Source organism: Physella acuta, unplaced genomic scaffold (genome assembly GCF_028476545.2).
Source record: "Physella acuta isolate Inbredline_101_S28 unplaced genomic scaffold, ASM2847654v3 ptg001419l, whole genome shotgun sequence".
NCBI classification, from domain to species: domain Eukaryota; kingdom Metazoa; phylum Mollusca; class Gastropoda; family Physidae; genus Physella; species Physella acuta.
In genome coordinates, this window is record NW_026732934.1 from 44,169 (window position 1) to 56,683 (window position 12,515).

The 12,515-nt window shown below is 35.2% G+C and overlaps 1 protein-coding gene across 1 annotated transcript in view; it reads right to left on the reverse strand.

Moving 5' to 3' along the window:
• The window catches only part of LOC131927565 (prolow-density lipoprotein receptor-related protein 1), a 184,362-nt gene that overhangs the window by 25,516 nt on the left and 146,331 nt on the right, over window positions 1–12,515 (reverse strand). Inside the window, exons 60-71 of the mRNA XM_059283275.1 lie at window positions 11,244–11,363; window positions 10,589–10,852; window positions 9,998–10,168; window positions 9,299–9,427; window positions 8,253–8,467; window positions 7,376–7,555; window positions 6,176–6,328; window positions 5,330–5,453; window positions 4,689–4,829; window positions 3,795–3,957; window positions 2,690–2,796; window positions 928–1,059 (exon numbers count right to left, since the gene is read on the reverse strand). Of these exons, the coding sequence (XP_059139258.1) occupies window positions 928–1,059; window positions 2,690–2,796; window positions 3,795–3,957; window positions 4,689–4,829; window positions 5,330–5,453; window positions 6,176–6,328; window positions 7,376–7,555; window positions 8,253–8,467; window positions 9,299–9,427; window positions 9,998–10,168; window positions 10,589–10,852; window positions 11,244–11,363 (1,899 nt within the window). The remainder of the gene's footprint in view (window positions 1–927; window positions 1,060–2,689; window positions 2,797–3,794; window positions 3,958–4,688; window positions 4,830–5,329; window positions 5,454–6,175; window positions 6,329–7,375; window positions 7,556–8,252; window positions 8,468–9,298; window positions 9,428–9,997; window positions 10,169–10,588; window positions 10,853–11,243; window positions 11,364–12,515) is intronic.

The window sequence follows — 12,515 nt, forward strand, 5'->3', positions numbered from 1 at the left end:
ATTTGGTAGTTAGCTAAACAAAACAAACATAAATTAAGGAAAATTATCCAAATCAACTAGACATTTTAAAAAGAAATACAACAAATGGTAAGATATTAGTGTTTCTTTTTTTTTCTCTAAAACCGCCACTTCAATCTAAACCCAAACATCTCAATTGGAACCAAAATTAAACCAGAAACTGATAATTAGTCTGGGAGGTGACCTTTATCCAGAACCGCAAATTTACAAAAGCCAGAACTTTAAATGGAACCGGAAATTCAACCCTAAATAACAATTAAACTAAATCAAAACTTTAAATGGAAATGAAAATTAAATAAAAAACAGAAGCTTAACCCGAACCATGAATTTAACCAGAACCTGAAATTGAAACTGGAAATTAAACGAACTAAAACCCAGAACTGGAACTTTTAACCCGAATTTTAACCACAACCAGAACTTTTACCTTCAACTCAACATAAACCTGAATTTAACCTAAACCTTGGAACAGGAATTGGAAATTTAATTGGAACAGAAAACTTAATCTGAACTGAAAATTTAACAAGAACAGTATGAATAACCGTAAACAGGAGCTTTAACCGGAACGGGAACCTCAATTTCATATGGAAATTGAAAGGTAACCGAATGACATTATCTTAGTGTATAGATGCTAAACCCTAGACACTACCACAATACTTTATCTGAAATTAGGTTCCTTTTTTAAAAAGTTAAATTTGTCTTCTCATTCCCTCCTAAGCCCCCACTTCCAGTTTACAAACCCATTCCTGAACAAAAGGAAGCAACTTTGTTTTTTTATAACATGCATTTTAAAAAAAATGTGTTTACTATCTAATCATTAATCAATTCAATATTACAAAGACAAATGCATTCAGAAATGGACTAACTTTCAGATAAATATAGCAGTATAAAAGAATGATAACAGATACATACCACAGTACAGTTCATCAGACTTATCTGTGCATTGCTGTGTACCATCACAGATTTGGTTGGGGAGTAGGCAGTCTGATGAGGATGTTGCATTGCCACATTGGAACATGCCGGCACTACTGCAGTGGTATGGTTCTATGTACACAAACAGAGTCCATCATTTACAGATAACATAAGTACACTAGTTTACAGGTAGAACAGTACATAAGTTTACAGGTAACAGAGGGTAAAATAGTTTACAGGTAAAATAGCTAAAAGATGTTTACAGCTAACAAACAAAACCTACCACAGATGAAAAGCAAAACCTAACACAGATCAACAAAACCTACTGCAGAGAACAATCAAAACCAACCATAGTTAAACAAAACCTACCAGATAAACAAAACCTACCAGATAACAAGCAAAACCTACCACATATGAAAAACAAAACCTACCACATATGAAAAACAAAAACCTACCAGATAAACAAAACCTACCACATGTAACAAAAATAACCTACCACAGATAATAAACAAAACCTACCACAGATAACAAACAAAACCTACCACAGATAACACACAAAACCTACCACAGATAACAAACAAAACCTACCACAGATAACAAACAAAACCTACCACAGATAACAAACAAAACCTACCACAGATAACAAACAAAACCTACCACAGATAACAAACAAAACCTACCACAGATAAAAACCTACCACAGATAAAAACCTACCACAGATAAAAACCTACCACAGATAAAAACCTACCACAGATAAAAACAAAACCTACCACAGATAAAAACAAAACCTACCACAGATAATAAACAAAACCTACCACAGATAACAAATAAAACCTACCACAGATAACACACAAAACCTACCACAGATAACACACAAAACCCACCAGACAACAAACAAAACCTACCACAGATAACACACAAAACCTACCACAGATAACAAACAAAACCTACCACAGATAACACACAAAACCTACCACCAGATAACAAACAAAACCCACCAGATAACAAACAAAACCTACCACAGATAATAAACAAAACCCACCAGATAACAAACAAAACCTACCACAGATAATAAACAAAACCCACCAGATAACAAACAAAACCTACCACAGATAATAAACAAAACCCACCAGATAACAAACAAAACCTACCACAGATAATAAACAAAACCCACCAGATAACACACAAAACCCACCAGACAACAAACAAAACCTACCACAGATAACAAACAAAACCCACCAGATAACAAACAAAACCTACCAGATAACAAACAAAACCTACCAGATAACAAACAAAACCCACCAGACAACAAACAAAACCTACCACAGATAACACACAAAACCCACCAGATAACACACAAAAACCTACCACAGATAACAAACAAAACCTAACACAGATAACAAACAAAACCTACCACAGATAACACACAAAACCCACCAGATAACAAACAAAACCCACCAGATAACAAACAAAACCTACCACCAGATAACAAACAAAACCTAACACAGATAACAAACAAAACCTACCACAGATAACAAACAAAACCTACCACAGATAACAAACAAAACCTACCACAGATAACAAACAAAACCCACCAGATAACAAACAAAACCTACCACAGATAACAAACAAAACCTACCACAGATAAAAACCTACTACAGATAAACAAAACCTACCACAGATAACAAACAAAACCCACCAGAAAACAAACAAAACTCACCAGATAACACACAAAACCCACCACATAACACACAAAACCTACCACACTCTCCCTCAGGTTCGTCGCTGCCATCCTCACAGTCCCTGTGGTTGTCACACTTCCACCAGAATGGAATACAGGTGGAGCTGGTGGCACACAGGATCTGGGAGCTGAAATGTTTGATTTTAAAAACACCTCAGCCTTTATATTCATAAAAACATGATGTTTTTAAGTCTAATACTTTAAAAACCTAACTTTGAAATATTTAAAAAAAAAAATTAAACAATAACAATCTATAATTTTGTATATGAACCCTGTATAAAATAAACCGGGAGTGATCTCCCCTAAACTTTCTCGAATATTCTTATATAACTTAGAATATAGACATGATTTTTAATTACTTAAACTTTTAAAAATAGAATAGAATCTCATAGAAAAAAGAATTGCGCACCAAACGAGCGCCAAAACAAAATGTGCAAAATAGTGCGCAATATTATTAGTACTTTATAAATTTACATGCGTTTTTTGAGCAATCGGAAATAATGTAAATTAGTACTTCCAGTCAACGGAAATTACTCAAAATTTGACAGAAGTTAGATAATTACATCTTTTACTTACATGTGAAATTTAATTATCTATCCTAAATAGTACGTAAGTTATAGGCTTTTGAACAATTCAAAGTAGAAAAAGTACCACTTCCGGTTATCGGAAATCGCTCAAAAGTTGATACGGATCTACGATTTTGATAAAATACTTATATACGAAATTTCATCAACCTAGCTGTAATGGTACTCAAGTTATCGTGTTTACACACAGATCGACACACACACACACAGAGACAGACACACAGACATACGGACAAGATTGCAAAACTATGTTTTTCCGTATCAGTGATTACAAGACTTTCTCTATACTTCGTATATACGAGAAAGTAAAAACTAGTTATGTTGAGTATTGGTTATTTCCCCTTATCCTTGAAAATATTCAGTAATATATTATTAAGTCAACCAAATCCATCTTGTACAACTAACCCTATCAAATACTAACTTGTATAATTAGCCAAATTAATTAAGCTGAATCACTTTTAATCTAATCAGCCTAATAATGATCTTTGATGAAAAGTCAAGTTGAGACCACACCCACCAGGTAAAAAAAAATAAAACCTCACCTGGTACAATTGGACACACATGACCTCTTGTCCTCGGCCAGGTAGTGGTTCTCTGGGCAGTCACACACAGCCTCCACGCCCTGTCCGTTTTCCGCAGGCCTCAGCAGGCACAGGTGTGTGCACATCTTGTAGTCACAGGGGCTCAGGCCTTGCTTGTCAACAACTACAATAAACAAAACAGAAAGAACTTCACTATAACATTTTTTTACCTTGCTCACACTGGTTTACTCTGTTCTTTTGTGGTGGAGTTCTTATACCAGTGTAAGGTAAGTAAAATAAAGTTTCCCTTTCAAACCTGACGGTCTATGGGGCAAGTGAAGTAGAGTTCACTTGTTTCCGTGACCTCAGCATATGATGAGATAGTGTGATCAGCACTATGCCCAATGTCAGGTAATGAGATAATAATAGAATCTTCTTTTTAAAAAAAAAAGGGGGGGGGGGGGTTAGGTTACTGGTGGCTAACTAAATACACTTATGACTTGCTAATGTCAATGCTAATTCTACCCCTAGTCCTAACATACATAATTATACCATTTCAATACTACCAACAACCTAACACACCTATTTTTATTAGACATCGGTATCTTCAATGATCATATTTTTTAAAACAAACAAATCTTATAAGTTTAAAATAGAATGAGAATACATTAGATATGTTGATGCTACTAATTTTGGTTAAGAGTTGGTGCTACTAATATTTCAGATTGAACCAAGGTCCTGTGATTTTTTGTTTCTTGCTACTTGTATCACATGTTGGATATTGTACAATCAATGGAATGAGAATCAGACCAACAAGGATGGTATAAATGTAATGGGGGGACAATTAAATGAAAACTTTAATTGTACTTTTGATGGATGGTCAGCTAATTAGATAATGGGTGGCCAGACACCCACCTGGTACTTGTCGTAATGGATGGACAACATGGATGTCCATTGGCTTCTGGACAAAGTAGGTTTTCCTGGTGATGTTGCTGCCAGAGAACTTGTAGGCAGACAGTATACTGCTGCGCTCCCAGTCTGTCCAGTACAGCAGTCCTGGGGAACAGAGTGGCTTGTTGCACATCATTTGTCACAATGGCATGTGTCATAATGGCATTTGTCACAATGGCATGTGTCATAATGGCATTTGTCACAATGGTAATTGTCACAATGGCATTTGTCACAATGGTATTTGTCACAATGGCATTTGTCACAATGGCATTTGTTGTTCAAGTCATTGGTTGCCCTAGTCATTTGTTGCCATAGTCATTTGTTGCCCTCGTCATTTGTTGCCCTAGTCATTTGTAGATTGTCATTTAATGTACTAATAATTTGCTTGTTACAAAAGGTGCAATTTGAAAAAAAAACCATTTATTTTGCATGTCAAGTGTTGTACAGTTTCAATTACTGTTCAGGATATTTTCTCTACAAAACAAAGTGTTAGGTGGTAAAAAGTTCTTCGGTGGTACAAGGGTTAAATGTTTACCTTCAAATACCCAAAGGCAAAGTGTTAGGTGGTACAAAGTTCTTTGGTGGTACAAGGGTTAAATGTTTACCTTCAAATATACCCAAGGCAAAGACGTGTGGTAATTTCCTGTTGTCTTTGATGATGTACCTGAAGTTTTGGCCATCAAGGTCTGACATGCCAATATAATCCAAGTATCCATCTCCCCAGAACAACTGTGGGATACACACAATAAAGGGATTAAATGGGAATCTAGACGGCTATTTTTATCTCAGTGAAAAGTTTTACTGGGATTAAATGGGAATTCCAAAGTTATTTTAATTTTAGTTACAAGCTATAAGTGTCTGGGAATTGTACTTTCATAGGGGAGCACAGACTAGTGCTAGGGGAAGTAAGAAATGTTTAAGTGGAAAGTAGAACAAAAAATATAAATTACACTGTCATATTATAACTGTAACGCATTGTCACTAGGTACTTAATTCAAAATGCTGACAATGGACAAATAATCCTATCAAAAGATGTTTTCATTACTTTGCTTATTTTGAAGGTTTGGTCTCTGAAAGATATGATTCCTAATTGGTTAAAAATGTCAGCAGTGAAAATATTTGTTTGCAGACAGTAGGAGATGTGTCATATCAAAAAGTATAGATACAAAATTTGGTAAATAGCTCGCCTCAACTTACTACCCAGGTCTTTGATTGCTAAGGCCCAATTATCCAATCATCGATTGGACCATGGAGCCATTTCGTTGATTTGGTAGAACTATGGTTAAGCCAGTTAGCACAAAATATGTTTAAATACACCCTAATCATTATTACGAAAGCTCTTGTCAGCGGCATATGTCCAAGTAGGGACGACAGGCAAACCTAACCTAACCTAATTATTCTTACAAGCCCCGCGCTTACAACTTTCAGTATGATATGAAATCAAACAGTACCTTCTCTGTGACGTAGTCAATGGTGAGGCCATTGGGCCACACGATTCTTTGGTTGACTATCACCCTCAGGTCTGTGCCGTCCATGTTCATACGACTGATTTGAGGGTTGCTGCCCCAGTCAGTGAAGAAGAGGAGACCCTTCTGCGGGAACACCTGAAACAGTGGCAACAACTATGAAGGGCAGTCAGTGAACTGAAACAGTGGAAACAACTATGAAGGGCAGTCAGTGAACTGAAACAGTGGAAACAACTATGAAGGGCAGTCAGTGAACTGAAACAGTGGCAACAACTATGAAGGGCAGACACTCGCAGAAACAGGTCTACAGTGGGCATTGGTGTTTTAAATTAAACACAACAACTGACCCAAGAATCTTGCGTTCCGTCACTCTAAAACTCTACTTCATCTGCCTTGTGGATCACCAGATACAAAAGGATAATTATATATATATATATATATACATATATATATATATATATATACATATATATATACATATATATATATATATATATATATATATATATATATACATATATATATATATATATATATATATATATACATATATATATATATATATATATATATATATACATATATATATATATATATATATACATATATATATATATATATATATACATATATATATATATATATATATACATATATATATATATATATATATATATATATATATATATATATATATATATATATATATATATATATATATATATATATATATATATATATATATATATATATATATATATATATATATATATATATATATATATATATATATATATATATATATATATATATATATATATATATATATATATATATATATACATATATATATATATATACATATATATATATATATATATATATATATATATATATATATATATATATATATATATATATATATATATATATATATATATATATATATATATATACACACATATTTATATATGTATGTATATATAATATATATATGTGTGTGTGTGTATATATATATATATATATATATATATATATATATATATATATATATATATATATATATATATATATATATATATATATATACACATCCACATGCCTGTATATATTTACACCCCTATATTATTTTTATACACATATTATTTACAAATATCAACAAGAAAAGACCAGCTGATGTCTGACCTCAATAGCACGAGGCTCTTGCAGCTGTTTTCTGAGCAGAACTTTCCTGTATCTCCCATCCAGCTTGGAGACCTCGATGGTGTCAGTTGTTTTATCACACCAGTACAAGTTACGCCCCACCCAGTCTACGGCCAGGCCATCAGGGTTACGCACTGTGCTGGTGTGGAGGTACATTGGTGCCTTGAAAACAGAAATAGAGTCAGTGTTAATAATTAACTTAGTTTAATGAACTGTTTTCAGGTGTTTTTTTTTTTTATGAAATTATTTTAGTGGTTATGCAAAAGCTCAGACAAATGTTATAAAACTTTTTTTACATAGTATGAATAGAAATCATGCCATGCTTATGTAAGAGGCAGTGAATTGTTTGATATTAATTTAGTAAAGCATCTAGTCAAATATCGCTATTAAATCAAGTCATTATTAAGAAATAATTAAACATTTCTTGGGTGATTCATAGCATTATTGTTACTTGGTACTGTGGGAAAATGAAAGAGCCCTAAATAGCCAATCTAAAAGCCTAGAGTTTGGTCCTTCTAATTATGAGTCAGCTTAGATTAAGGAAAATTTAAGGTGATTGGCAGAATGCCAATACACAATCCCTTCATATGTAGATGACAGCTCTACTGCCCTATGATGAAAGGGTAAGTGCCTTAACTAAGTAATGAAACAAAAAAACTGCTGAACTCTAACTGGCCTATGATGAAAGGGTAAGAGCCTTAACTAAATAATGAAACCAAAGAAACAGCTAAGCTCTATCTGACCTATGATGGTAGGGTAAGTGCCTAAACAAAATAATGAAACCAAAGAAACAGCTGAACTCTATCTGACCTATGGCTGTAGGGTAAGTGCCTAAACAAAATAATGAAAAGAAAGTTACAGTTGTGTTCTGCCTGGAGGTGAAGTTGACCCCCATCCTGGAGATGCTGCTCCTGTCATTAGTTATGTCTGACCAGTACACCATCTGCTCCTTCCAGTCGTAGTCCACGGCCACGGAGTTCTTCAGCTCGCTGGTGAAGGTAGAGACGTTGTTTCTGTTGGTGCTGATGAGGCGCAGGTAGTATCTGTTGGAGACTAGAAGCAAAACCTCTATACCTGTTCAGGGGAGAAAAAAAATGTCACAGATTGTTCTTGTGTGGACAAAGGCTATAAAAGAAAATCCAGATAAAAAGCATACTGAAGTCTGAGGCAAAAGATAATGTTGCACAAAAAATGTTGGCCTGTGATACTTATCTGCGTTTGAGGAAATACCCAAACTATTAAAATTAAAAAAGAAGAAGAAAAAATGCAGCTATACTGAATACAGGGAACTTCAAGTTAGCTTATTTTTTGCAAACTAAATTTGAACTTTTTAAAGTTTTCCTCTTATAATTTAAAGAGTTAGAGTTTGATGTGTTCTGTTTATGTGTATGTTATCTATTTTAAAAAGCTAACACCACTTTAACAATTTCTGTTTGGAAATGAGAAATTTATATTAAAAACTACTAGTACTTTAGCCTAAGTTAAAAAAAAAAATTATTCAAGAATGTCATGTGATTCATAATCTAATTGTATATGATAAAAAATGTAGCACAATGATCTAAACATTAATGAGTTGTGCAACAATGTAATCCACAATGATCTAAACCTTAATGAGTTGTGCAACATATGTAATGTGATCCACAATGATCTAAACCTTAATGAGTTGTGCAACAACGTGATCCACAATGATCTAAACCTTAATGTGTTGTGCAACAATGTGATCCACAATGATCTAAGCCTTAATGAGTTGTGCAACAACGTGATCCACAATGATCTAAACCTTAATGAGTTGTGCAACAACGTGATCCACAATGATCTAAACCTTAATGAGTTGTGCAACAACGTGATCCACAATGATCTAAACCTTAATGAGTTGTGCAACAACGTGATCCACAATGAGCTTACCATCAGCTACCACACAAGACCTTCCATCTGGCAGCATCATGTAGCCATCAGCACAGCTACATTTGAATGAGCCAATTGTGTTGGTGCAGTACTGACTGCATGGGTAGGTGGTCAAACATTCGTCCACATCTACACAGTAAATACAGAAAGGATGAGTCAAATGACAACAACAACAAATACTAGAACATTCAAACTAACCTAAAACAGTCCCTTTAATTTATAAAAAGTAAAAGTAAAGTTTCCCTTTCAAACCTGATTGTCTAGGGGGCAAGTGAAGTAGAGTTCAACTGTTTCTGTGACCTCAGCATATGAAGAGATAGTGTGGTCAGCACTATGCCCAGCCGCCTTTACTTTCCCTAACGTGAGTTAGGTACCCATCAGAGTTGGGTGGACTCAGGGACGGTCTACTGACTTGAACCCGGGTTCGAACTCGAGACTTACGGGTTAGCAGTCCAGCTCTCTACCGCTAGACCACTCCGTCCCATTTTAATTTATAACATAAAAGGAATTTTCTTTCGTTTCCCTAACAAGAGTTGAGTCAGACACCCATCAGAGCTGGATGGACTCAGGGACTCCCTACAGACTCAAGCCCGGGATACAAACTAGACTTTCTTGTTAGCAGTTGAATGCTCTACCATTTGACCAGACTAAAAATATGATTACATTTTTAAAAATAGTTTTGATGGTTCCTCCACTTACCAACACACTTTCTGTTGGGGGAAGTTTTCAGTATCTGATTCCTCTGGCTTGTATCCGTGTCCAAGGTGTCGTTGAAAGTGTAGCCTGGGTTGCACCTACATTCATAGCCGATTTTTTTCTCCACACAAACCTGACTGCAAACTGGACGTCTGGACTTGCACTCGTCAATCCCTGGACAACAAACAAAAATTATAAACGAAGGTCAATAACTGATTTTTAGACAAAAAAAGGGGAAGCTTAAGTACATCTGATCACTGTCACTAGCTGAAAATTAGGCAGACCTTCTGTTAATGTTAGTATAGTTTTGATGGGTATGTTATTATGTTGATGTACATTACAGAATTTGCCGAATGAAATTTAAAACTGAAATTGTGAGCTAGATGCTAGGTGTACCATATCACTAGTAAAGTTGAACCCCCTCTTACACTCATGGACCAGAAATATTGGGTACTGAGAGAAGGAAAACATGTAGCACTGGAAAGCTACCATAGTACAGGAAATATTTACAAAATAAAAACCTTTAAATTGGCCAGATAAAAATGAACAAAATCTACCAAATTATTAGCCAGATAAAAATTTCAGAAAACCTACCACAGTTGATTGGCTCGTCAGAGTTGTCACCACAATCATCTTTACCATTACACAGCAGATCTTCTTCAATGCACACCTGGTTGTCACACGGGTACAGAGATTTGTTTTGGCAGAAGTTGAACCTCTCCTCTACATCAGAGCAATCAATCTCATCAGTGCTGTCCTGGCAGTCATATCTACCATTGCAGCGCTTGCTTGCTGGAATACACTTGAGGTCATTCTTACACTGAAATTCATTCTCACTACACGCCCCGTTCATCGGAACTGAAAATTTTATATATTTTAAATTAAACTTTTATGGAACACTTATAAAATAACAATTTTGAAAAATGTCTATATTACAAATAAGCTATTTGAGAAAGGGTAAATCTTGTTTCATAATCTTTCCCTATTCGTGCCCAAGACACATGAGGCAGATATAGTAGAGTTAATCTGTTTCAACCTCAAGGGGATAGTGTGGTCAGCACTGTTTGTTTTTCCCTTAGGTGAGACAGGATCCCATTAGACATGAGTGGACTCAGATGTCCTACAGATGTGAGCAAAAGATCCTAACTTAGTTGCTTATTTTCTTTTACAAATTTTTAATCCCAAAAGAATCTTTCAAGAGGGAATAAGAATCTTTTTAAAAAAATAGCCAAAAAAAAATAAAACTGACCACAAGTACTGGGCTCATCAGAGTTATCTCCGCAGTCATTGTCACCATCGCAGTAATATTCACTCCTGATGCAGCGCCGATTTAGACAAAGGAACTGGTCAGAAGAACAGGCTGTAGGTTCTATAATGTAAGCAGTTTGTACTGATTATGATGATGTGGCTGTCATATCATACATGTAGATATAAAGGTGACCTTATTGAATCAACAGTACTGTTTTAATCTCTAGGAATAAACAAGCAAATTATTTCCGAATCCACAGCTCTAATTGGTACCTGGCTTGTGTTGGGGAAAAGAAAAGGAAGATGTGTTTAGTGATCATCAGCGTAATCCTGGACCCCTTGTCTCAGTTTTGGGCGATTCCTCCAAGTTGGGCCCACAACATTCCAGCTGTTTCTGCTTCACTGACAGCTGACCTTTTCCACATTTAATTTGGCCTACCTATTTTCCTCTTTCCTTGGGGATTCCAATCTAGAACAAGTCTGGTGATGTTGCTAGTTGGTTTATGCAGATTGTGCCCAATCAATATTTGCGCTTTTGAATCTTTTTACCAATAGGTTGTTTCCCTGTTTTTCTCCACAGTTCAGCATCGCTTATCTTTTAGACCACCTGATGTTCGATATGCGACCCAGGCATCCGTTTAATGAAAGTCTGAAGTTTGATGTAATTAGTTGTGTTACTCTCCACGTCTCAGAACCATAGAGGAGAACAGATTTCACATTGCTATTAAACAGACATATTTTGGTTCTCCAACTGAATTCCAGCTTTTTGGTCTGAGCAGTCTTGACGTACTTCAGTTTTCGCAGAAAAAATTGTTAGTCAGCTTGTTTGTGTGGATAATTTGACAGTTTGAGTCTTTAAAGAGCTGCTGGAAGATGTTGATGAATTTTGGAGGGAGAAACAACATCTCTGTCCACACTATCAAATACCTTCTCAACATCGACAACAGTCATGTAGAAAGGGGATTGCCACTCAATTGACTGTTCAACAAATATGTGTATAGTGGCTATGTGCTCAGTACATGACATGTTCTGGCAAAAATCTGCCTGAATTTAATTGTTTTGTCGAAAGGCCTGTGTCAGCCTCTCAAGCATATTCTCATGAGTACCTTGCATGATTCCTCTCCAATGGTTTCATTGAGAAAGGTCACTTTTCTTTAATAACTCCACTAGATATCACAGTTTCCAATTTGCAGACACTTGTTCTGGTTTGCAGATCTTCAGCAAGAGTGGTTGCAACATTGCGTTACGTGATGACCACACTATCTTCACAAGA